This window comes from Poecilia reticulata, chromosome 17 (genome assembly GCF_904066995.2).
Source record: "Poecilia reticulata chromosome 17, P_reticulata-male-v2, whole genome shotgun sequence".
Taxonomy (NCBI): domain Eukaryota; kingdom Metazoa; phylum Chordata; class Actinopteri; order Cyprinodontiformes; family Poeciliidae; genus Poecilia; species Poecilia reticulata.
The window spans coordinates 8,666,770-8,693,528 of NC_088846.1; the positions used below are offsets into that span (position 1 = coordinate 8,666,770).

General features: G+C 40.9%; 2 protein-coding genes across 3 annotated transcripts in view; one reads left to right on the forward strand and one right to left on the reverse strand.

Annotated features, from left to right (window-relative positions):
- Positions 1–38: 38 nt before the first annotated feature.
- nop9 (NOP9 nucleolar protein) lies at positions 39–15,102 on the forward strand. 2 transcript variants are annotated; one of them, XM_008433003.3, is made up of 13 exons: positions 39–57; positions 8,089–8,147; positions 8,615–8,887; positions 9,841–10,077; positions 10,313–10,525; positions 12,020–12,127; positions 12,907–13,048; positions 13,134–13,326; positions 13,406–13,546; positions 13,634–13,753; positions 14,405–14,617; positions 14,694–14,799; positions 14,878–15,102. In XM_008433003.3, the coding sequence occupies exons 3-13, from the start codon at positions 8,650–8,652 to the stop codon at positions 15,030–15,032; spliced, it is 1,866 nt and encodes a 621-aa protein (XP_008431225.2). In that variant the 5' UTR covers positions 39–57; positions 8,089–8,147; positions 8,615–8,649; the 3' UTR covers positions 15,033–15,102. The 2 variants fall into 2 exon arrangements, with proteins under 2 accessions (XP_008431225.2, XP_017165295.2); XM_017309806.2 differs by lacking the exons at positions 39–57; positions 8,089–8,147 and adding an exon at positions 8,154–8,265.
- A 5,147-nt stretch (positions 15,103–20,249) lies between these two features.
- rem2 (RAS (RAD and GEM)-like GTP binding 2) overlaps positions 20,250–26,759 on the reverse strand; it is a 52,981-nt gene continuing 46,471 nt past the window's right edge. The window contains exon 5 of the mRNA XM_008433001.3: positions 20,250–21,764. Coding sequence (XP_008431223.2) covers positions 21,442–21,764 — 323 coding nt within the window. The 3' untranslated portion in view covers positions 20,250–21,441. The remainder of the gene's footprint in view (positions 21,765–26,759) is intronic.

Sequence of the window (26,759 nt, forward strand, 5' to 3'; positions counted from 1 at the left end):
GCAGTGGAAGTCACCCCACCCCGGGCCGGGAGGTCCCGGTCCAGTAAGCAGGATTTGGTAAGCGGTGCGTCAAAGAGGGCAAGTGTGCGCTCGTGGTGAGCGATGAGTAGCACGAGCGCGTACACGTATGTGCTAATATGTGTTAGTGTGTGAAATCGACAGGATTATGCAATAACTTTATAATAAAGCAGAGGGAAAACTGGAGAACGAGCAGATAAGGTGCTTTATCCGGATCAAATAAAACCTTCTGATTTGTGTGACCAGTTGACCTTTAGAAACCAAAATTCAGCACTACCTTCTATTTTGGGGGAATCACTTGATTACAAAAGAAAAAGAGAAGGAAAAAAGAGCAACTTCCCCTTTCATTTCTCCTCTATTTTATTAGCCAACAGAAAACTTCCAAGCAAAATCCCATCGTGACCCTTAATCTATTTAAAGTTGGTGGGTTTTTGATATGAGCTAGGTGGCTCACTGCCCAGGGCGGCATCTTATCGGGGTTGGCTGCACATCACAGCCGGTTAGCTTAAGCTGATATTTGATCTGAAACTGGAGCTTCACTGCTAAAGGGCCTTTCCTGATTGTTTTCTTTTAGCAATCTGAACTTATATTTTGTCTCGGTAAAAACTGAAAAACAAAATGAAAATTCACTGGCCAAACTTAGCTAACTTAGCTAAAATATTTTTTTTAAGTAAATATTCTTGCATTAAATGCAACCCATTGAAGAACCTTGACTTAAGATGAGCTACAACAACATTTCAATAAAGTGCTTTTGAACTTGAATTTGACATTAAATAACTAAAACTGTGAGCTCTTGTACAATAATAACAGGTTATTATGTACCAAATAAAGTACTGTCCTCTGTGGTATCAACCAAATCTTTACTCCACCACATAATGTGATGATTTGACAACCAACCCTGGAACAAAACATTGATGGAAATATTGGAAAACTTCCTAAACAAGGATTGGAAACTTACATCAGACAATCAGGGTGAGTCTTTGTCAGAAAGCTCAGCAGAACGTTTGTGTTTTTCTAAATCACATCATGACATCATGTGAACTGTAGTGACTTAGGCAATTCATTCCTGGATGTCTGCTGACTCCCACCTTAGTCCGACACGCTGCTTGACAGGAGGAAAGTCATTTTACAAGAACAGATTCGCTTTACGTGTTTATCTTGGCATCACGCTGTGTGATAATAGTAGAGTTAGGAACACTGTTACCTAACTCTACAATCGACTCCTGGGGCTTTAATCAATCAATCAATCAAGTTTATTTGTATAGTACATCTCAGCAACAAGGCAGTTCAATGGAAACATAAAAACATCATAACCACATCATGCAGTGAACATCAGTGACAGACATTGCATTTCGTCAAGTACCAATTGATACACATCAAATATGTTGGTCAATGTTTCAGTTATTATGGCTCAAAAGCAAATTTAAACAGGTGGGGATTTTAGCCCTGATTTAAAGAAACTCAGTGTTCATGTGACCCGAGAGGCACGGCAGGTTGATACAAGAACAGAAGATCTTTAATGCATTTTGGTGCTGACCTGTTCAGTAATTTATAAACTAACAGAAGTATTTTTAAAGTCTGTTCTCTGAGCAATAAGGAGCCAGACTTTAGAACTGGGTGATTTAGCTGTTGTTCACCTCAGACACTGGAAAATGTTGGGATTAAAGATGGCTGGACGTTAAAACCACTGCAATGTAGTGTAACATTTACACAGTGTGTTGGAAATGTAAAATTGGATGGATGGATGGATGGATGGATGGATGGATGGATGGATGGATGGATGGATGGATGGATGGATGGATGGATGGATGGATGGATGGATGGATGGATGGATGGATGGATGGATGGATGGATGGATGGATGGATGGATGGATGGATGGATGGATGGGTGGATGGATGGATGGATGGATGGATGGATGGAGAAGTCCAATGTAGTCATTCTGTTCATATTAACCATATTAACTATAAAGATAATGTTCAAGATGAACTTTGTTATGTAAAACTGCAGAAAGTACAATTATAGATTAATTTATTGATTTTGGGAGGGTTTGTTTTTTGTTTTTGTTTTTTTGCTTTTACCAGAAGATATATTGAACAAGCTTCATTAAGAATGTTTGTGACATGTACTATTTTTGATAAATCTCTAAATTATAAATGCTCACCTCAAAACCAAACTTACCTTTGAATGCTAAAAGTGAAACAGCTGATTATTTCTTTATTTGCACAAAGGCTCATGGAAATCAGCCTTATTTTTTTATCAAAGCTTAAGATGTGACAAAGCAAACAAAAAGGCATTATTCTAATTTACCAATTGCACGTTTGCAAAATTTAGGCAATTTTAAGTAGAGATGTATGAGCTTAATATTCACTACTAACCAGCTGGCTAGCTTTGGGACAAAAAGAATCATTCTTACTTGAAGTGAAGGCACTATTTGAACTGCTTTTTGTTGTTTCTAAAAGAACATTCCTATAATTTTAATTGGGCGTGCCATCTTTGATTTTCCTATCGACTTTTATATGATTCACTGCTGTGACGTCAAGAGCTGTGGATGATTACAGTAGTGTGAGGAAATATGTGTATGCATCTGCTCAGTTTTGTCGATTGCAGCATTCATTCATGGCTTACTTTACACAAACTGATTCATGCGCTGCTGCCGCTGCTGTTGCTACAGAGACGAACACAAACAGAGGAAGCCAAGGGGAGCTTTGCGGGTGTGCAAATGATTTATCTAGGACAAGGTTATCCGCTCGCAACGCCCTGTGTTTGTGATTAAAAACTACTACGTTTTTGCATAAAGTTGTTCCATTAATAAAAATGTGTTTTTGTTTGTTTGGTGTTTTTTGTTGTTGTTTTCTGAAAAGCTAAGAAAACCACAGTCGGTTAAAAAGTTTGACATGCATTTGCACTCAACCCTCCACCACCAGTACAAGTATATTTTATTACAGTTACCGCTGCAAGTCGCCAATTAAGTCTGAGTCAGCTGTTTAGTACAAGTCAGGAAGCATCAAGCGTTAGTGCAAAAAAGGTGTGGGAGTTTGTTGATTTTGGGTAAATTTCCACAAAGACTCTCAAGAAACTGGAGGGACTAACTGATGTAATCTGGAAGTAAGTATATAAAAACCACTTTGATTTGATTGATAAAGTAATATTTGAGCATACTGTTGTCTTGACAGTGCGACACACTGGCGACCTGTCCAGGGTGGAGATAGGCACAGGAAGGAAGGAAGGAAGGAAGGAAGGAAGGAAGGAAGGAAGGAAGGAAGGAAGGAAGGAAGGAAGGAAGGAAGGAAGGAAGGAAGGAAGGAAGGAAGGAAGGAAGGAAGGAAGGAAGGAAGGAAGGAAGGAAGGAAGGAAGGAAGGAAGGAAGGAAGGAAGGAAGGAAGGAAGGAAGGAAGGGAGGAAGGAAGGAAGGAAGGAAGGCAGGAAGGAAGGAGGAAGGAAGGAAGGAAGGAGGAAGGAAGGAAGAAAGGAAGGAAGGAAGGAAGGAAGGAAGGAAGGAAGGAAGGAAGGAAGGAAGGAAGGAAGGAAGGAAGAAGGAAGGAAGGAAGGAAGGAAGGAAGGAAGGAAGGAAGGAAGGAAGGAAGGAAGGAAGGAAGGAAGGAAGGAAGGAAGGAAGGAAGGAAGGAAGGAAGGAAGGAAGGAAGGAAGGAAGGAAGGAAGGAAGGAAGGAAGGAAGGAAGGAAGGAAGGAAGGAAGGGAAGGAAGGAAGGAAGGAAGGAAGGAAGGAAGGAAGGAAGGAAGGAAGGAAGGAAGGAAGGAAGGAAGGAAGGAAGGAAGGAAGGAAGGAAGGAAGGAAGGAAGGAAGGAAGGAAGGAAGGAAGGAAGGAAGGAAGGAAGGAAGGAAGGAAGGAAGGATGGATGGATGGATGGATGGATGGATGGATGGATGGATGGATGGATGGATGGATGGATGGATGGATGGATGGATGTTGTCTTGACGGTTCTATTTATCCATCCCGCTGAAATCTAGAGGGCCACATAAAAAAATATGGTGGGCCGGATTTGGCCCCCGGGCCTCGGGTTTGACACATTAGGTTTGCAGCTGAACCTTTACTCTTTCAATTTTAGATGGAGCTGTGTGAGAGTTTCAAAGCTTAGGGTCTTAAAATCTAACCCTGCCTTAAGCCTCTCTAAAACTTTAGTCATATTGTCTGTTGTGTTCTTTGCTTTTATTGATGATTGGTTCTTTACTATCAATTTATATTAAACCTCTGAGGATTTCATAGAAAAGCTCTATTTATAGAGACTTAGTCACTATGTAATTAGGGTAGCAGTTTACTACCAACTCAATCAGACACATTTGATCTCATTTCAGGGCATCAGAATAAAGAGAGTGAATCCAAATGAACGCCGTTTGCGAAAATACGACTTTGGTTTGGTTTGTCACATAAAATCCATCCCTCCACCAACCCGTCACCAAATAAACAACAAAGCTTGTGGTTCGAATGCAGGAGTGTGGAAAAAGTTCAAGAGGTCCAAATACTTTTTCAAGGCACAAGGTTATAAATGGTTTTTATGTTTAAAGCTCCTCGAGGGAACTTTATCTCAACTTCGGCCGTCTCAAAATATGCACTGCTGCTGCTTGAGGCGTTGACGTCGGCTCCATAAAACATGCAAACATCCAGACAAGCAAAGACAAATAGCTCTAATTCGACCTCAGCGGCGTGACTTTCTTTATCGCCTTGTACGCTATAGATACACGCTCACATCTGATGCCGCCATGCGAAGACACGATGGAACTGAGGCTTTTGTTTTGTTCTGTAGTTCCTCTCTTGCACCTCTTTCTCGCCTTGCTTTCTCATGTTTCTCGCATCCACCCTCTTGGCCATGGGCTCAGCAGCAGCTGACTTCCTGTGCGTTGCATTGCTGCCCCACACACACCCATCCTGACAGAGATTCTAGCCCATAGCAACGTGAACTAAGTCATGAGAGCGAGATGAGGTTAAAAAAAGGACAGTTTCTGATCAAGTGTTTCCGCCTCAGTTTGGGTTGATGTTCTCTACTTGGCGATTTGGTCCCACACGAGAGAGAGAGAGAGTGGATGAAAGAAAATTGAAATCACATAGTTTTTGAGGCGCGTGCATAATAAAAAAAGAAGTGTTTGTCCTTTTGGTTTCTTTAAAGACTTTTTTTTTTAACTGAATAAGTTTTGGTTGATTAGTTGAATCGAGATCCCTTTCTGTCAGTTTACCTCAGATGGAACCAGAGAAAACAAAAGAGTGTTGTGATATGCAGAGAACTAAGCAAAGGTTTTTATGCCCACAGCACCTTTTGTTTACATTTTGCTAAATTGTAGCTATAGACAGCAGTGTAGTTTATAGCTGGCAGACTGAAGCTGGCTGAGAGTAACACATGGTGTTTACAAGTGTGAACAATTATCCAAAACACTTTGTGTCTTTTTGTAAGCTTACTTCTAAATCAATGTTTTACAATAAAAAGCTGAAATTACACCTCCAGTTTACATTTTGAGATGATTTCCATATATCTAGATGCTGAAATTGCACAGAGGAATTTTAGCATCTAGATATGAAGAGATCTACCCCAAAAGGTTTCTTTAATTGCTTAGATCAAATCTTGATCATGCTTTTGTCCAATCTGACTAAGAATCCTCGACAACAACAAAGTTTCTTCCTGGATTGCCTTTAATTTAAAGTAACATCCTACCATCAACTCTGACCAGCTTCAGTTTTTCTCCTGAGAAAAGTCCAACGCTCCTAAGAACACCTGCAAACGGCAGGATGGAAAGATCATTGTTGTGATTTCAAGGCGTCAAATCACAAAGTCAAATTTCTTTTGAGTCACGATTGATATAAACAGCATTTTTCTAAACAGAAAATTGAGGGTAATGTTAAAGTTTCAGCCCCAGCCTGGAAAAGGCAATACTCTAACGTTCAGATATTAGTTAAATACCTAGAATGACGTCAGAGTAGAGGAACGCAATTTGTTACTTCCATGCTCTATCACTGATACAAGTGTTGGGTGTCCTAAAATAGACACTCCTTTGAAGCACCTTGTTATCAAAATACATTATTAATACAGAGGCAGTCATCTTCTTTCTGACATTGCTTTGGTAGATCAAATGTTCAGTTATCTCCTGTAGTTCGGTCCGGTCTGACCCAGCTGGTTGTGTTTTTCTAAACCAGTGAGACACGGCTGATTTTCCACATATTCCTGTTCTGCTAAACTTGGCATTTGGAAAAGTATTCATACCTTTCTACAGGCTCGAATTAAAATTGTTCTGCATTATAAGTAACATAGTTAGTTGTGTTACAAAATTGTGCAACCCTTCAATCATCGGCGGCGGTCCGTCTTTACAAGGCACTTAGTTGTCCTGGATTTTATTAAGGGGTATCAGAGTAAAGGCTCCTAAAAACAATGTTTTAATGTTGTGTCATGGGTCAAAGAGTTTTTATTTGTGAGAATTATTCAAAACCATGAATCATTTCCTCTTCGGTTAGCCAATATGCCCCGTTTCGTGTCGACCCATGACATAAACGGCCTCTGAAATACGTTGAACATGGCAAACTGTGGAAAAGTTCAAGGGGCACGAATTCTTCCACAAGGCATAAAAAGTGTTTATGATGTTCAGATCAGTATCTATGTGCGTTTTGGCCTGCGAGGTTGTTACTAAAGGATTAAAGAAGAGAAAGCAATGAAAGCTGAGGATTCGTTGTCATTTTTTTCACAAACATCGTCAGAGCTATTCAGAAATTCCTGCTCTGTCACAACATTTTTCCTTTTGTTTAAATTTCCATTATAAATTTCAACATCTTGTATTGCCTTACTTGTGATTCATCGAACCTTACACCCATAGATCAACTGTAAGTAAGGAAGGACACCGTACGTCACTAATCCGTGGAAGCAAGTTGTGAAAAATGCCGTCATTTAGCAGTGTGGCAGGGGGCCTCCATGATCTGCTGCCCCTGCTTGTTTTATTGCGTCATTGTCTCAAACATGCTTTTAAGCTTAATTTCACAGAGGGGGGGAGAAACAGGCTGTAGTAAAGTAAGACCATGTCTCTTCAGAACCACTCTGCCAAAACAACAGAAATGACCAAAAGAAACTAAACCAAAGGAAACATAATGAACACATAGAATGTTAACAAGTCTGTTTTTCACTAATCCGCTTGGTGTAAATAAGTAAGTTGAGAAAGCAGCTTGCTTTGTACTGAAATTGAACCCAGCGGCACACCCATCACATTTTTCTGCTGCTAATGAAAGTGCAAGCTGTTTGATATCAAACGCGTGATGGGATCACATGCGGGGTTAAAAGCTGAGCCAGTGGTCTTTGCTCTTCCTTTTTCTTCCTCTGCATTTTTTGATCTGGATAGAGTGTGTGATTGATCGGTTGACTGACTGAATCACTTACATTTGCATTCATGTCCACATCTCATTTTCCTGTCTTGTCAGGACAGGATGAAGAGGAGTCACTGATTAAGAGGAAGCAATAGACCAACATAGTTACTACACTGCCCCCTGGTGGTGTTAACTAGACTCAAAGTGTGATTGTACTTTTTAAAAAATATATATTTTCTTGCACAAAACTTTCTTTTACAAAAATCACAGCATTTGACTCTCAGCTCAGCTTCTTTGGGATTAAAAGGGGGGGAAAATCCACTAACTTGTCTTAAAATCATCATGAGATTCTTTCAACATGTTTGTTTTTAAAAGCCTCTGACCTTTCTGACCCTCTTTTTTTTTTGTTTTTTTGCTGAAGTTGTTGTTTTTGAGCTCTGGTCTCTGAATTTGGAACAAATAACCACCCAGGATTTAATATATGTCACATGACCAGGTGGGAATCTTGAGTGCAACTTCATATGTCACTTTTAAATACATATGTTAGCATAGAAAGAGTTGACATTGAAACAGAAGAAGAAGAAGAAAGAAAGAAATTGTATCATTTAACTGTTGGGGAAAGCTCCTAAATTATAAATTTTTTGTCACGATTAAGTGATTCAAAATGACATCGATGGAAAATAATGGCTTTTTATATAATTGTTTAGCTTCTATACACGAGCCATTACTCCAGTCCTGTAGGTGGCAGTATTGCATCTCTAGGCTACTTTTCAGGTGCACAAACAGGAACTTTACAGAAGAAGAGGAAGAAGGACGCTTCTTTGGTCTCACACGTGAGTTGTCATTTTGTAGTTTTCTTCAAATAAAATGTTCATTTTGTAGAAGAAAATATATTATTCTTTTCACTGACAGAAATCTCGCTGTCGCTCTTTTTCGGTTTTGTTGCAGCAGGTTAGCAAGAACGGGTCAAAGTGCTGTTTGTTTTTTTCAGCCGTACTCTTATGTTTTTTTAATAGAAATTTAATCAGTCTTATAATGAACTTGAAATAAATTGCTAGTTCAGAGGAAGCATTAATATTTATTAATCGACGATAAATTCGGCGTGCATTCAGTAAAAGCAGAAAATACATTGAAGGTGGATTTTTATAGTAGCTAAAATCACTATTACTTCCTTAGTTAAGGCTTCCTCCAGCTATAACGCCTAATTTTTGCCTCATATTTATGAGAACTTTTCCCACTTTAAACGTTGAAAAGATATTGAATAAAGTCAGCTAATGCTTCTTTATCTCATTTCTACCAGAGAACTGGACTTTGCCGTGTGTTGAGATCCCAAACATGCTGGCTAAAGACGGAGAAAAGCTACAGAAAGGAGGTGCAAGGAAGAGGAGGCACCCTGCTGAAGATGGAGGAAGAGCAGAATGGAAGAAGGAAAAGAACAGAGGTGAAGAAGGAAAAGAGGGACAAAAACCAAAGGGAGACGGTGGCAGGAAGCGACTGGATGCTCTGAGTGTTGGCTACTTCCGCCGCGTTGGGGAACGACTGAGTGAAGGCTTTGAAGAAGATGAGGAGAGAGGTGAGATGGATTTCCTTCTCTTCGGGGGAACTGAAGATTAAAAGTTAGAATTGCAACTAAAGATCAGATACTGTGACTTTTCTGTGTAACATTACATCAGTTGTTCATATGAAGAAAACATTTCCATATCTTTGTCCTTCACTCAGCTGCTTTATTTGTCCTCATTTAAGCCACAGAGGTTAGGATTTAGCTTTTATTTCTTACCTCATGAACATTGAACATATTCAGCGCAAGTCCCTGAGGATCTGAGATGATTGTGTTTTCCCTCCTCTTTTTAAGAAATTAAATCCAGAAAGAGATGAGGATAGCAGTAGGAAAACTGAGGCCTAACGCTGACACATGATTGGCTCAGAATTTGTTTGTTGTCCATGCAAGTTGTACATTTATATGGACTAAAGACCTACATTGGGGCCATAAAGTTTTTTAAAAAAATCAAACTGAAAAAAGTTTTGAAACTTGAAAATTATTTTGAAACTAAAAAAAGAATAAAGAAATTATATATATACACACACACACACATATAAATATATATTTTTAACTTTGATACTGAAAAATAATTAAAACTGAAAATAAAGATTTGAATCTGAAAAAATAGTTTTGAACTTTTTTTTTCAGTTTCAAATCTGTATTTTCTGCTTAAATTTGGTTTTTCATTTTTAAACTGAAAAAAGTTTATATAAAAAATGTCAGTTTTTAGGTTTTGAACAAGCTTTATGGCACCAGTTTAGCTGTGTTAGGTTAAATGTGGAAAAAGTTATGTTTTTTTCCCCCCACCCTAATAAACATGGAATTGACCAGGTTTAGAGCCAGTGTATCTATTAAATATAAGTTGCATGTATAAAATAATCTTATATGGGTAAGACACCAAACTGACCTCATGGTCATTCCTTGTGTAAATTCTCACTGGCATTGCTGTGCGTTTCGAATAAATATATTTGCAATACATTTGACAGAGATGTTTGTGGGGAACGTCCTCGCCGAGGTGAAAGGTAAAGCCGGCCTGGTGGCCACCGACCGGACGGGAAGCATCACCCTGCAGCGGCTGCTCCCGCTGTCCAGCCCGGACCAGGTGGGGGAAGTCCTGGCCGAACTGGGCGGAGAGTCGGGGGCGGGGTTTAAGGAGGTCTCGTGCGACCGCTGTGGAGGCCACGTCGTAGAGAGCGCGCTCAGACAGGTGTGCAGGTGGGAGGGTAAGTGTGAAATATATGATTATTTGCTTAATTCTTCTGAGTTGTATGAAGACTTTAATTGTTATTGTTGTAAACAAAAGCATAGTAGGGTCTAAGTCAGAAAAGTGGCAACATATAGGTAAAAATTTTGTTCATGTGTGATGATAGCATTTTTGTATTTCTTATTCCACAAATAAAAAGCCTTAAACAAAGAAATAAATGTTTAGGTTTACATGTCCTGATTGTTCTGCTGTAGAGTTCTCTCAGAAGTATCCGTCCAAAGAAGAAGAAGAGGAGGAGGAGGACGAAAGCGCCGGGATGCTTGAGAGCCAGGTGTTGTCCTTAAGTCTGGTGGTGAAAGACAGCGTCTCAGAAGTCATCAGACACGTTCACGGTTCGCACGTGGTCCGCACACTTTTACACGTGCTGGCGGGCTGCGTCGGACCTCCTCGCACCGAAGCCCAGCCAGGTAAACACACAGAGGCGCCTTGACGTGTTTTAGTGACAGGTGCATGTGGCCGATTCTCAAGCTTTTGATTTTTGTGTTGTTTTTTTTTTTTGCCCTGGTAAAACGGACTTTTCCTAATTCCAGATGTCTCTTTAAAAAGCTGTAGTGTAATTATATATAACAATATAATTAAGGTTTTGCCACCCTTTAAGTTTTGAGCAGCCATTAATTATTTCTGTCATTGACAGCACCACTGGTGGAGAGCGCGGTCACTTTGAAACATTTCAAAATAAATATAAAATTCTAATAAATGTGAGGTTTTCAACTGAATTAGTCTTTTTTAATGGAAGATTATTGATTACTGCTGAATTTGAATTCCACCCTGACTTCATTACTGAAGTGAAAATAGTCAACTTCAAGTCTTCTTTGCTTCATAGTAGCATCCACACTGAAGAGTGCAGCTGTCGGCGTGACCTGGTGGTGATCTTCTGCTAATGTGACAGGGAAAAAAACCCCCCACAATTTTGCAATTGCCGTGTTTCCGCTAAGTAAGAATTCAGTTAAAATCACAAGTGAATAAATTTGTTTTATTTATTTTTTCTTCAAAGTGTGGAAATAGTTACAACATATATTTAATATTGCTAAAAGTCAGCTTATCAGCCATTGGCTCAAATTGTCACATGGGAGAATCCTTAGTTGACCATGTTGGTGTGTTGCTGAACAGTGACACCTGCTGGATTTTAAAAATCACTGCAGGCAGCCTGAACAGAGACGTTCCAATTTGTGGTGAGGACAAAACAAACGGAAAAAGCCCAAGGACATTTAAAAAAAAAAAAAGTGTCACAGAATACTGCATCTTGTTTATGCAGACCATGACTTTGTTGATTGAATTAAATCAAATCACTCACTCACATCTTTGCAGGCAGTAATTGGACGTTTAAAGTAGGGCTTTAATTCCATTTAATTCCCCTGTTCTCCAGGTACCCTCTAGTTATAAGCTCCTCCGTTTCTCGCATGAGTTGCACCGGGCCAATTACCCGACCAGAAGTTTTTCTCCACAGAGTGCCCATTCATGCCCAGACTAACAAATAACGACTCCTCTCCGCTGGTTTGATTCCTGCCAAACGTAACGATGTCCCTGGGCTGTGGACATCATTCACAGCAACTACATCTGTATAATGTGTGCGTGTGTGTGTGTGTGTGTGTGTGTGTGTGTGTGTGTGTGTGTGTGTGTGTGTGTGTGTGTGTGTGTGTGTGTGTGTGTGTGTGTGTGTGTGTGTGTGTTTTCCAATTGAAATAGCGAGGGAGTATTGATGCAAATTGCAGCAATTGCTTGCTGAAGGTTTTAAACTCTTTTGTTTTTCTGAGAGAGAAACAGAGAGCTGGCCACATTTTTATTGCTGTTCCTGTTTCAGAAACGAAATAAAGCTTTTTGGTTCCTTTCCAGCATGTGTGATGGTCAGGGCGTCTGACTTCACGTCCGTGTCTCTCGTTTGATGTTCTGCTTCAAATTAGGTGCCAAAGAGCACCGGGCGGCCCCCCAGCTGACCGACTTTGAGATTCCCACCTCGTTCTGGTACGAGCTGAAGAGCCTCACCGAGACCTTGATGGAAAATATTAATCGTAAGCTGCCTTTCATCATCACACCATCTCTGCACTCGCCTCTTTTTTTCTTTCTCTTCTTTTCACCGGATTATAGACGACTCAATTCTTTCTTTGTACTCCCGTCACAAAGAGAACATTTTAGCACAGAGGACTGGAAAATCTGATATCGACTATGAAACGTGTGTTTTTATTTTTAAAACGTAATGAACAGATTGCTTTGGCATAAAGAAGCAGGCAAGGAAATGTTAATCAGATTCAAAAGACGTGAGGAAACCATTTTAATCCCGTGGTTTTCACCCCGATGTCTGTTGAGACCTGAAAGCAGCAGAACCAAAGTAAAAAAACTAAATGGATGAATATTAATACAACCATTTCATTTCAGTAGTAAAAGAAAAACAGATTGAAGTCAATAAACCTCTTTGCTAATGCTCATGCAGAGGTTTAAGCTTCCTTTACCTAAATCCTTACTGTCCGGAGAAACTATTTTATAAAGTACAGCCGGTGTTTTTACCTCAACTCTTCTATTTCTTTTTAAGCGACTGTGTAAAATAGCCAGCAGCAGATTTCATGCCTTCCCATTAGCCTCCAGTCGGTGGCAGTAAAGCCTCTGCAAGTACTAATAAGAAATGTCAGGGCACAAAGACGCTGTCTTCTGCTAAATATTATGCGTACAGATTGTTTTACTCACAGTTTGGACAAATGTTCCTGCTCTTCAGTCACGTTACAAACACAAGCTAACCTGAGCGCATTCTGTTGGGGCTCCGTTGTAATTGTTCTTCCATTTGTTTGTTCTTCAGTGAGCGTTACAGACGGAGCTGCCAGCGCCGTGTTCCAGACCATGCTGACCGTGTGTCACAGAAAACGACCCAAACTGTGCAAGCAGCTCCTGAAGCGCACCATGGAGTACCTGACCAGCCGCAGCTCGGCGCCCGGAGTCAGGTCAGAGGTGTTTTGGTTTTTCTCGGTAAAGGGTTGCTGTAGCAGAGATATGACGTTGGACGCCCTTTTATCTCGTCCCCTACAGTCCGCTGCTGGTCTTCCTGAAGGACCAGGCCTCCAGTCGCCTCATAGAGACGGTCATCCAGCTCTCCCACAAACCTCTTCTCCGCGACCTTTACAGGAACCACTTCAAGGGCAGTTTGGTTGACCTCGCCCTCCATCCTATCGCCAACTTCCCCGTCCAGAGGCTGACAGCCGCCTCGGCCGAGCATAAACTGGTAGGCGGTGTTTTGTTTTTGTTGTGGTGGAGTCACGGGGGCTGAAGAGTTCGCTACTTGACGGCTTTCCCGTCCTCAGTTCCCGAAGCTGTTCGACGAGCTGGTCCAGGGCGTGGAGACCGTCTTGGCCGCGGGTCACATGGGCGTGATCGTCCAGCTGGCGGAAAGCTGCGCGCAAAGCGGAGAGAAGCAGGACGACATGATGCGCTGCCTTCTGAACGTGAGCCTCCCAAAAGGTTTTGTCCTGCTACAAACACAGAGGAGTTCCTCCATCATCATGTCAGCTCTGTGCCGTGTTTCCCTCCAGGCTTTCCACTGCGCCGAGCCCGGCTCTCGACACGTCTGCTGCCTGCCGCTCTTTATGTCCTTGCTCACTTATGAGATGTATTACCAGACCGATGCAACAGAGGGCAGCACACAGAAAGAGGTAAACCACAAACTCTTTACATAGCTGGTCTTTTTTTTTTTTGTTTTGTTTTTTTATTTTTACATTTCAGCACTATTTATTAAATGTTGTTCAGTTGAAGTTGACAAGTTCAGTTAACATTACGTTAAAAAAAGTCAATATATTTTGTTTTACTGAGGTTTGTAATACATTTAATACTAAACTAACTTGTTTAGATCTTCTAATATTACATGTAGTTCTTGAGTTGCATCGTATTCACAACAAAACCGATTTCTGCCATCTGCAAGCAATGTAAAATTGTGGCAATTAAGAAAAAATACAAATACAAATGAAAATAAAGGAAAGAAAACACATTGGTGCCAGTAACGAACCTTTTAGAACTCCATTTAACACTTTTAGTAACTGAGAACTTTATTGTTGTTTTTTTGACAGACTCAAGTCTATTTTCCCACAATTCATTTAACCTCTACGCCCACATAGTTGTTTCTTTGTTGTGAACAATGATAAAAATGAAAACATTCATCTGAAGAAGACCTTTTTTTTTTTTTTTTCCTCCAAGATCTTTCTCCCGCTTTTGTTTCAGTAGCTTCAACTCTCTGAGGAAGTTCAGGTGTCACATTTGATCTCGCCTGTTTTCCCCGGCGCCTCATCAGATTGTTTTGTCGTTTTCAGGTCCCGCTGACTTCCATCTGCTACCACGGTTCCCGGCTGGTCCAAGCGCTGGCCAAGTTTAAGGAGCGCTCTCACCTCCTCAGCAGCCTGCGCACCCTGAGCCCCGCCGACATCCTCACGATGGCCTCTGACCCGTCCGGCAGCCACGTCCTGCAGGCCCTCATCACCACATCCAGTGACAAAGGCAGGGGCAAGATCCTCAAGAGACTGGAGGTACAATATGTTCGCTGGATTTAGTGTTGGGTTATTCGCGGAGTTCAGAAATGTGAATGTCCGTTCCTCCTCTCAGGGCCAGTATGTGCAGATGGCCTGCTCCAGGCTTGGAAGCCGAGTCCTGGAAGCCGCGTGGAACAGCGCTTCGGTCAGCCAGAGGCAAAGCATCGCGCAGGAGCTTGGTAACGTTGATGTTTTTAGCACTTTCAGTTGTATTTTTTTTTTTTGCTTCACTTTCTTTAAACGTCCTTCTCTTCCAGTACCCAGCGAAAGCAAGCTGAGGTCCGATCAGTTCTCTCGTCACGTCTGGGCGAAGTTCGGCCTCTCCCACTTTGTCCACAGGAGAGCCCACTGGCAGGAAATCCAGACGGGAGAATCTAAGAAACGGAAACTTTTCAGCGACCTTCTGGAATAAAAAGCCGCAGATTAGTAAAATTGTTCGGTGATTATTTGTTTGTTGATAAAAATAAATATATATATATATATGTTATGACTCATTTGCTGATTTTAGATTTTTAATATACAACTCGGTGCGAGAAGAGATGTAACCTGTAGGTGGCACTAGAGGTGCGTGTATGGTGAGGTTGTCCACCACCTCAGACTTTTATCAGCTATACAGGATCAATAATGGCTGTGATACTTGATTCCCATTGGTGCAAAAAAAAAAAAAAAACTAAAGAACATTTTTAAACATTAAAAGAATGTTAATATTCTTGTTACAAATAAGCGTTGGTATGAATATATGTCTACTTGCTTATTGTCTGATTCTCGTGGGAGGCTTTTATCGCAGTGGAAATATGGATGGACATTGTTGCCCATTTTTTTTGTTTTGTCAAATAATTTATGCTCCATGCCAAGTGGTTGTAAACCATAATTTGAAAGATTCCTCGTTGTCTAGACTTTAACAAGGCAATTTCAGCAACATTAGCCTTTTGTAAGCCTTACGTCCGTTTTGGTCTCATCTGACTACCTGACTCGTTAAAAACTGCAGAAGTGAAGTTTCTTACGGCTTTCTTCTCGCCGTTCTTTTTAAAATGCCAGACAGTTGAGTTTCTGTCTAAATATCTTTACTGACAATTTGTCCAACCCGGGGATCTCTGCAGCTCCTCCAGAGTTGCTTGTTTCTTCTTTAACGCTCTCACTGCCTGGCATTCAGGTTTATGTGGTGATACTCATCCTGGTATGTTTGCAGTCCCACGTTTTGAATGATGGATTAAGCTTCACTTTGAGGGATGTTCAAAGCTTGGGATGTATTTTTTCATTTATATATTTTTTTACTTCTCATACGTGCCTTGCATGCCTTCTACAACATGAGTACTAATCTTCTGATGGTTCTGTTATTATTCTGGCAGCCCTGGCCATCCCTTCAACTTTTCATCTTTTGTAAAATCCAGATTAGTGGAGAACGGCATGAGGATCACAACATTTGATGAGGCTGCATCCTGTTCACTGTTCATCCCAACTCGTAGCTTTCACCAACCCAAGTTTAATCACGTTTCCCTCCCCTCAGTGACGACGGTTCAGGCTTCTCTTTGCTGTTTGTTTGCTGTAACTGTGCGCTCATATAAAGCAGGGGACTCAAGTCCCCTGCTTTCAAGTCCCCAATGCTTTCTGCTCATTGTGTGCCACAATGAGCAGAAAGCAGAATCAGATGGGTCCCCCCTCCCCCTCCTACAGGGTCAGCCAGGTCTGCTTTCTTTACCAACTCTGCTCCTCCATCATCAGTAATACCTCCATCCCTGCCTCTCCTCCCCCTCCCCAAAGGAAAGCAACATGCAACTCATTAGCTATGCACAGCGCTCACCGAAAATAGTCTTTCTTCGGTGGAAGCCGAAGAGGAACTTCAACAGGCTTTCCAGTGGTACTCAGTGGGTGGCTTTGAGTCTTCTGAGCTCTCTCTCTGCCTCCACCCCCCTGTGCTTGCATGAAGTGCTCTTTCTTGCCCAAGAACCACAGAAAATGCCCACTGAATGAGTCAGCGCCAGGGAAACACAAAGAGGGAGGATATCTGTCACAGTTTGAGACGCCGATAGGGTGTCACGGAAACAAATTCTGTCATATCGTCCCCCCTCCGTTCCCTCCTCTTTCCCCTCCTGTGGGCGTCAGCGGGGCTGTCACATGGCTGCTGTTATCTGATGGCTTTTTCCCCCCTTCTTTTTGACCTGTTTTAAGTGTGATGAAAACCTTTTGTTTTATCCCAACCTCCATATCGCCCTCTTTCAGCAGAGTCTTCTAGGTCGTGGAGTCATCCTCCGTTTGACCTCATCGCCGACAATCTCGCGCACCCCTCACAGCCGAGAGGGGTTAAAAAGTGAAATCGGACCTAAAAAAACACCCCCCTCTTCCTTCTGAATATCAACATAAATGTAGGACATTTCAGATGCCAAAGGACTTACTGTCTCCTTGACAACGGTCTCCAAGCAACCATTACTCCTCAAAGCTTTCTTCCAACCCCTTCGTCTCTCCGTCTGACTCGCTCCCTCCCTTCAACCCCTCTGCTTCTTTGCCAGTTTGACTTCCTCTCAAGAGTTCTTCAGCGCATCCACTCCAGATCGCGCCAGCACCAGAACCAGAGGACTGATGGGCTCTCATGACAGACCTAGGGAGTAAATGTGTAGCCAGATTTTTTGTTTTTTAACAATAATATGTACACATTTAGTTTCTTTTGGTAACTAAACTAGGTGTGTTTATGTTGCGTTTGAAGGGGAATAAATAAAACCCTCCAGTGTGAGTAGAACAGCAGCTCACATTTCATGCTCTGAACCTAAGTGATGATTATGCAAAAAAAAAAAAAAAAAAAATTTCAAGCTTTCAGCAAATCCAGATCTTAAACCATGAATAATCCATCAGACATAAATTTAATTTTGGAGGCATTTCAGGTAAACAAACGCTACAAAGTTATTTTTAGCTGCTGCGCGTTGTTTCCTCCAAGGTAGAAAAGTAATACCCCAAACATCACAGGAGTGATTTGTCTTTAAATCCAGACTGTGGAGCAGACATAAGCTAAAGCTCTTCATGAGTAAACAACACCCGGTGAGGATGTGATGCATAACTCTTAAACGGAATAATTATTTTTCCAAGGTATTTGACAAAGAAAAATGGGGGAGGAGTGTGTGAAGCAAAACAACTTTAAAGTAATTTGGGGTTTTTTGCTGTCGTTTTGTGAAGTAGAGATACTTCTAGGAAGTCTGAACTTCTCTGTTGACTTTAAAGGTTTTCTTGTGCGATTCCTCTACATCACGTGTCAAACTCATGGCTCGTGGGCCAAATCTGGCCCGCCACAACTTTTTATGTGGCCCTCTAGATCCTAGACTAAACACTGCTAAGTGTGCTTAAATTTAAATATTTAAAAATTATTTTATCAATTAAATATTTTATCAAATTGTTGCAGTTTTTGTTTACTGCCAAATTATATAAATCAGACCCTCCAGGTTCTTGAGAATTATTGTGGAAATTCACGCAAAATCAACAAATCCCTGCACTTTTTCACGCTGAGAGTTTATTTCAGATTTTCTGTCAAAATTGTCAAAAAAATTCTTTCTACTAAACAGCTGCCTCAGCCTTAATTGATGTCAGATTATAGTCCAGGATCTATGTGGCGAGAAATAAAGTCGCATTTATCGTAAATATCACAAATATTCCCAGATTAGTACCACAAACACTTTGAATTGTATTGCAAAAAAAAAAAAATCACAAAAAGAATCACAAAATTCTGGAGGGATTAGGAAGATGTAGAGTAGCATTACTTAATTTTAATAATTGATATTTTAAGAGTTTGTGAACAGGTTTTATCAATACATCCTGGCACAGCCGGACCTTTAAGAGCATTCATGATTTTGATTTTGATAAAAAAAAAAAACACCAAATGGTACCATGTTTATTTGTAAAAGTGAAACATAAAACCAGCATTCTGAATTTTATCCACTCTGGAACCCAGTTTCAAAATGAAAAGCTTCTCTCCCAAGATGCCAAATCTGTCTGGATGCACCTAAATGACAAAAAAAACAAACTGTTGCAGATACACCTAAAATTGTTTCCATGTGAACGAGGTCTCATCTTCATCCACTTTCCCTTCAGCTCTCTACCATCAATCTCTCTCGCCTTGCATGAGTACTTCTATTTTATCATCTAGCTTTTCGACTGTCGTACTAAAAAAGGCACACAAGCAAAGCAATATTACTATGTTGCTCCCAGCCTTTATTGCAGTGAAGTATTTTGATGCCATTGTGTTGGTCAAGTTAAAAAAATCTCATGTTATTGGTCATACTTTTTCTCCTCAGTTGATGCTTTTATATTAAAACGTCATTTGAGAGAGAAGGGAAAAAAAGCAATTAATAAATGGATCAGAACTGTGGTTCTTGCCAAGAGCGCACATCAACAAAAAGCCAACGAAATAAGGAAAATTTTACAAGAAAACATCATATGTGCAGTGAAGTGAGTAATAACTGTGGCGATTGCTACAAATCTTGTCTCAAAGCTGCTCTCAGAGAGAGAGAAAAAAAGAGTAAACTCATCCAGACTCTTCCCTCAGATATTTCAAATTGAACTTTTGTTGAGAGATTACCAGCAGGTAAGTATCTGTAGATTATTGTCTTTGTGATGGGATTTGGATGATGTGTGAACTTAGGGTCCCACCTGGTATAGCAGGTCACTAAGGAACTTTGTTACTAGCTTCCTCAGCCTTAATTGTTATCACATTAGGGACCCTTCCCCCCACTTTTAAACTTTACTGATCAGCTTTAATATTTAGAAATGGTCTGCAATACCAAAAGTAGTTTTAAAATGGCAGGAATCTGATTTTGTGTTGGTCCTGTGCTCACATGAAACTAGCTGGAGTTCAAATGCTAGCAGTGACATTCAGCTAGTAAGCCATCGACTATCCAATACCCCTAACATCTTTATAGATCCCTGCTTTTTAAAATTTTTACAATATCAGAGTTATATAGCCATATCTGTTAGAAACGGTGAGTAAAGCAGGGAGGGAATTGAACTGCTCAGTCAAATAACTGATGCTAAGCTAGCAAGACAAACAATACAGGTTCACCAGCTTAGCAAGTTTGTGTTTATGACATACCAAAGTGTTAAATTGGTTTAAGTACCTGTACTGGGGTTTAAAGCAATGGTTGTATGCTTCAATCAGATTAATTTGTTAAAGCTTTTTTTTTTTTTTAGAACTTATAAACAATATCTTATGGACACTTAAACTTGCTCCTTATCATGTAACTTTAAAATAAATACTTTATGAAAAACTTCAAGCTTAAAAATCAGCTGAATTTAAAAGGCTCAAGGTCAGGGTCTTAAGGAAAAAGTGGAGAATCTCACCAAAGTAGATAAAGGAATTTCTACTTCTTGCTTTTCCACAAATAAATAGGTCATTTATTTCACTGCTTATCTTGAAGTCGGGATAAACTCATTCATATTTCCGCCCCTCCTGAACCAGTATACAATTTAAAGTCAGCCCACATTGTGTTGACACTGCATCTTTTCGCTGCTCTGCCCTAAATAAGTGGTGGGGTCCTTTGGGGTCCAGTGAGTCATCTGACAGGCCCCGGCGTTTAATTCCTTCACCTGGGCAAAACGGCTGCTGTCGCCTCCTGATGCGCCCTTTGAAAAAATATCACAGAAACACTCATAAAGATGTCAAACCAAACCGTATTTATTCCCAGTGGAGGGGATGAGAGTGCTCATTGGACGGTGACAAACGAGCGGGGATGTGTGTGTGTGTCGGTGACGCCGGCACGCTCCAGGAGAAATCTCAACAACGTTCCCAGAGCGTCCTCTGGATCTAAACCCCTGAAGAAATCAGTCACATTTAGAAGTTCCAACAGATAACTTTAAAAAAAAGAATAAACAAAACAATAAAATAGAGAACATCAAACAGCCACAGGTAGATTTGTTTTTCGTGTTTATCCTCCAAGAGCCTCCCTGTGGTCCGTGACTCAGCGTCGTTCAAAGAGTCTCGCCTCAGTCGCCTTTTCTTTCATCGTTTGCCTCGCGTCTTGCGGTAAAGGGTTCGCTGTGCTGGCTGCCCACTGTGCATTCAGCAACAATATGGCTTGAGTGCTGATGTGTTAACCTGGTATATAAAAGTCTGAGATGAACACACTGATTGCAGTAGCTGCTGTGGTTTGGTAACAAACAAACCCTCAACAGCAGTGCGGACAGAAAAATGGTGTGGACGTGTAATAATAGTCTTGCCTTTGGGTTGGCATCGTTTCAAACACTACTGGGATTGTGCATTTGCTAATGGCCACTGAGGTACTGTAAAGTCAAGAAACTGGGCACTGTAAAACCTATAGGGTTAGCTCCTGTTAATACGCATGCTATAAAACATTGTTTTTAACAAGTATACATAATAAAATGCTATAAGTCTCTACATTGGTGCGTGCTACCTGGGTGTGTGTTTGTGACTCCATTCATCCGTCCATCGGCCTGATTAGGCTTTAAAGTCGGCACCTTGATTCTGCTGCTGATTTTCTTTCTCCCGATCCGTTCAGGTAATGAGCGATCGCTGATTCACCGAAACCTGGAGCTGAAAGGCAGCCCACCTCCTCATCCGCTTGTCCCAAAATTGCCTTCGCTGATGGTTCACCGCCACCTGAGGCTGTCTGCTGTAATCATTCACCTCTCATCTTTCTCGCCCTTGTCATCCCGCGTTTCACCCTGTAATCAAACCTCTTGCACATCATCCGATTTCTTCCACTCACCTGTTTTGCTCTTGTCTTTTACAAACCCCCCACCCGCCTCCTAAAAAAAAGTCTTTCAGTTTGTTATATTTTTGTGTTAATGTGGAGTGTGTTTTCGTCCCCGTCTGTGTTCGCGGGTCACAGTGCGCTGAGGTCATGGCAGGACCGGGACTTCTGCCGGAGGATCTTGCTGCCCCGGTGGCGGCTCATTTCCCGGTAGCGGCCGCGCTCCCGGTCGCGCCCGTACGAGCGGGGCACCAGCCCGGCCAGGAAGCGCTTGGCGCGACTCGTCAGGCTCTCCCGGCGTCCCGCTGCCGGGTCGCCGTCCGTCCACCCGGGGCCCACGCAGTCCCCTCTCGCGCTCCGCACCGCCGCCTCCAGCAGCTCGTTCGTGCCGTGCTCCAAAGAGGCGGAGAGCTCCAGGTAGACGCAGTCGAACATCATGGCGCTGGATTGGGCCTCTGGAGGGGGAAGAAAAGCAAAGAGAGGAAGACAGATCTCGTTTTAGAAACCTGCTGCTCATTAAGACAAAGTTTCTCACAGTAGCAGCTGCAGATGCCAATTAGAGACAGCAGTTGGAAATCAACAAATGTTAAGATCATGAAGGTGGCACATAAATGTTCCTCCCTGCTGTTTGTGTGATATGCATTACCGTCTGATAATACCTTCAGATCAGCTGCTGTTTGCGAGACTCAATCTCATAAGTATCTGTCACTTCTGTCACACCTCGTTGTAGCAAATAGTCTGGTAACAGCTTTTTCTTTTTTTTGTGAGAATGGGGTTTATGATTCTTGTGAAAAACAGAACTGTGTATTGTGCATCTGAAGTTTAAAGTAGATACTTTGAAGGAAAAGATAAATTGAGTCTTTTTCATGGAAGTGGAAGCACATTAGACTTAGTATCACTGTTTTCGTGACTCCAATATTGTCTAATGCAACGGGGAGCATCTCTACACCCCGTTGCATTAATCACATATAAACATAAATATAAAAATAAATTAAAAAACAGTCAGTATTGCACAGGGTTAATGTTGCCTGTACGTGTTGGGTAAGGTGAAATCTATTTGCTGCGCCTCAGATAGAGAAAATGGTTCCTGTGTAAACGGTGGATGAGGACAGGTGACGGAGTGTTTTGTTGACAACGTCGTGTATCTGAGCTGGAAGTGGCTTTTTGAGCCTGGTCAAACAAACCGTCATGATAAGGAAAGCTGACAGATACAGATCATCCGGCTACAAATGGGCTGCACTGTCAAGACAAATGACTGTTTTTTTTTTTTCGGCTTCTTTTTTTTACCCCCGTGTGCTTTTAAGTTCACCGCTGCTCTAAACAGAGGGAGGGGGGAAAAAAGAAAGCCGCTTTGTACTGAGTACTGTTATTAAAGCACAGTTTTCCAATTCACAGTGACTATGAGGTATAAGAATGTAAGAGGGTAACACTTTGGTGGCAGATGGAACAGGTCAGCCCCACATGAACTGTGGGTGGGTGTTATAAAGAGACCATGAAGCACTCAAATGGAATACAAACAGAACAGCAAAAAAAGGAAGCATATTAAATAAATATTTGAAAGCACCAATTATGAGTGGCGGGGGCAATGGGGAGATGTGAAGCTGTAATTTTACTCTGAACATATTTAAAAATGCTGAGTAATTCTGAAATGTCCATTATCTCCCAGCTGCTGTTAAATCTCTCTACAAACACATTGTGTGGCATCATACTGGGAGATTGAACAAGTGCCTTCCTTCATAAAAATACACAACTTGTACATTGTACCCAGTTTCATGCACCGAATGCCACATCCATCTGACAATATTCTTGAAACTGAGGTGGAATTAATATAAATAAATCCTTGTCATTAAATCAAATAATGACGTTTTAAAAATGGAGAATAACTTTGTGAACTGCAATAACATTTGAATATGTACTGTAAAACAAAACAGTTTGTTTTTAGCAACATTGTATTATAATGTATTGCTGTTACACAAATGCGTCAAAGATTGCCTGGAAATGAGTTGGAAACAACGGGGCTTAGAAGAGGAAGAAGACGACGATGACGACATGTTTTAAACTCGGGTGCCAATTTTCACACAAAAAGTGAAGCTTTCAAGTCCAGGTCTAGAGGGAACACCTTTAATAAATGAACTGAATTCAAGTATAAATCAAGCAATGCCAGGTAGCATTAGCAAACGAAAGTGAAGCACAGGCTATAGGGAGGCAAAAAAAAATCGTACTCTTAATTCCCACGAACATGATCTTAGTTATGTTAATTCACATTCCCATGTTGCCAATGGCTTGTAATTTGAGCTCACCTTATAATCTTATGAACACCCAAGGATCCTGGATCCATGTTCATTTATTATGAAGAGTAAAACTGTCTGAGGCGCAATCATTATTAATTAGATTAGAAATACCAAATAATACCATACAACTTGCTGCTTTCATTTATTTTCCTTAAGCAACTAAAGTGTAATCTACATGATACAAATGTATGATGCAACATATAAGCAAGAAACTGAATGGTTACTTAAAATGAGAGTCAAAGTGGAGAAATAGGCTGGCAGAGACAAAAAAAATAAAAAATCTTTTTCTCTTTTGGAAATTTCAAAAATAACACAATGCATGTTTGATGTATTCAGAGTGAAATCCAATGAACATTAACAGATGTTCTCTCTTAAAAAGTTCTTCTTTAATGATCTCATTATTTGCTTTGGGAAATAAACAATTTTTTGTATGTTAGGAAATAACAGTCAAGTTTCTTTGGATTTCAATGCAGTTTTAAAAGAAAGCTTGTATCAGTTCTGTGACCCTGATCCACCAGGACGGTCTGAGCTTTAACCCTCCATCAATGTTCATATTCTTGAGCATTGTAAGCACTTCATCTACCTGATTTTTGATGGCATGAGCATTCAGTGCGAAAGGCACAGACACAAAAACAGGCACAGATTTGATCTGGGTGTACTAATCCGACCCCAGCAGCTGTCGAACCGCTGCTCTGGCACATAACAACGGCAGAGGTAACGGTGGGAGGAAATAAAGCAAATCCCAAACTGGATCAGCAAAAGGATTCGCCCTAATACCAGTAGCAGCTGATTGAATGATCTGTCAAGGGCACTTGGGAAAGTGAATTAAAGAGACAGGCAAGAAGACAAGCGAGGGGAAATAAAAACAGAAGATGGAGTCAATGCTGTGTAATATCAGAAAAGGAAGACCATGTGGAGGATAAGAGAGGAGAAAGCGAGGGCAGGAGAAGAGTGAAAACACGGCACCGGGTGAAAGGAGAGAACCAGCGTACGAATTAGAGATGCGCTGACAAGAAAGCCGACCGTTGACCGGCCAGTCGGGATGTCAGAAACCGCATCTAGTTCGTGTCGTACGAGACACAGCCAGGTTCAAATGACAAAAACGGTCTATTAGAGGTACTGATGCTAAGCCTGTCACAATAAGCAATTAATCGCATCATAAATTAAAATGAGCTCGATTATTTCCACGCCAACGATTAATAGCTTTTGAAGAGTAATAATTTTGTTTGCAGAGACTTCATAATTTATTTAATTTATGATAAAATGTTTGGTTTTTGTTTAATGTTTTTGTCTTTTATTTTGAGCATCATCCGGTTCCACTCTTGTGAAATTAAGAGTTTATTGGTCTTTCAGAGGGCAAGCTTGAATTATAATACCATTATCAACATTGTCGCCTTCCTAAAATAATGGCCTAATACATTTTTTTCATAAAGTGTTTTTTTTTCTTCCAAAATTACTTTAAGCAAAAAAATACAATAAAATAAAAAATAGGCCATTATTTTAGGAAGGTGATGATATGCTACTTGAAAATGATCTCAAAACAACGATATTATCGTTTATCACAAACATTTCTGGGACCATTTATCATCCAGCAAAAATTGTTATGATAAACCTAGTTGTTCCTGAAGAAAAGAGGTTATCTACAATCTTAGCGATGTGTCTTAAGTGATATCAGAGGATGAACTAAGGTGGAAGACGCTATTTACAAGGAAACAGTATTTTTCACTGCATTTTGAGACATTGGTGCAGATCCTTCAGGATTTGAGAGAGTGACATAAGAGGAAGACCGAGAACGAGGTTGCTCATTATTATTTTCTTTACTACTTTAAACCTCTGTTAGAAATTGAAGAGGATGGATTTCAAATTTGTTTCTTTTTTGCATATTTCAGAGTATTTTCTCTAGATGCACACTACAGACATAAGCTGTAGAAGTCGGCTTCGAATCTCAGCTCTGTATTGTCTTTGCCTTTGTTATAGTAAATGATTTGGAGGCTCTCTCACATGGTGTGACACAGCATTTCTGCTTCTGGTGTAAAATAATTGATGATGCTCAAAACATATTTTGAAGACTGTTTTTATGTCTTCTTTAATGAGAAACCATTCAAATTTAGAATCAGCCGGTCAATTTCCGACTGTTGCGACTGAGACTAGAAGAAAGTGTGAGGAAAAAGGGACAAAATTAAGGGAAGCAAATCTGAGATGGTGAGGAGGCAGAAAGAGAGCAGGAAAAAGATTGTTAGGACAAGAACTGGGTCAGAGAGGTGTGTTTAGATTAGAGAAAGAGAGACGATAACATGCAGTGTGTGACTTTTTGCCGACTAAGGGAAGCGAAGAACAGAACAGAGGGAAAGATAGAGATGAATAATAAGAAAAGACGACTGGTGTAAGGTGGCAGATTAAGCACGCATACAGAGAAAGAGGACGGAGACGGACTGAGGGGACAGACGGACGTGAAGAACGTTGACTATGCAAACAGAGTGCGGCTACTTATTACTCCGAGCCCCGAGGAGCAGGGCAACGGCGTTGCCACACGGAGCAGATGATAAATATGTTCCACTGTGACAGTATGTGAAGCTGTGTGTGGCAAAGATGGAAACAGACAGCAGGAAGGTGAGAGATACCAGAATTAAAGTGTCACCGTACGCGCCGTAAATAGATTTTATGAGATCAGCACTCTGAGCCGGGGAACCGGTTCTTTATGGAGGTTGTTAGGCAGCCGGGCGGGGCCACTCAGCTTCCTACGACAGGCTAGCGCATCAAAAGACATTAATGCCTTGTGCTCACCAAGAACATCGGGACTCTTCTCAGGCACCCGTTTCAGTATTGCTGGCCCTCGTTGATGTTCTTTGGTTGACTTTTTTTTCTTAGACTTCTGACTGACTTTTCCCATCCACTAATGTCCAACTGTACATGATAGCCATCACTCAGAAACATGTTCCTGAGCTATTCTGCAGAGAAGATTGGAGAAAACTTTTAGTCTATAGAGAAACAAAACTTGTAGACCTACCATGAAATGAAATGTACCGATAATTGTAGTAAGATATCAAAAGGAGGGATATAAACCTTTAGAGTCCAGAGGAGAAAAAAAGCAACCATAGCTTAAGGATAAAGAGAAACAGATATTTATTCTTTCTTTTTTAGCGTTTATTCTACATAAAT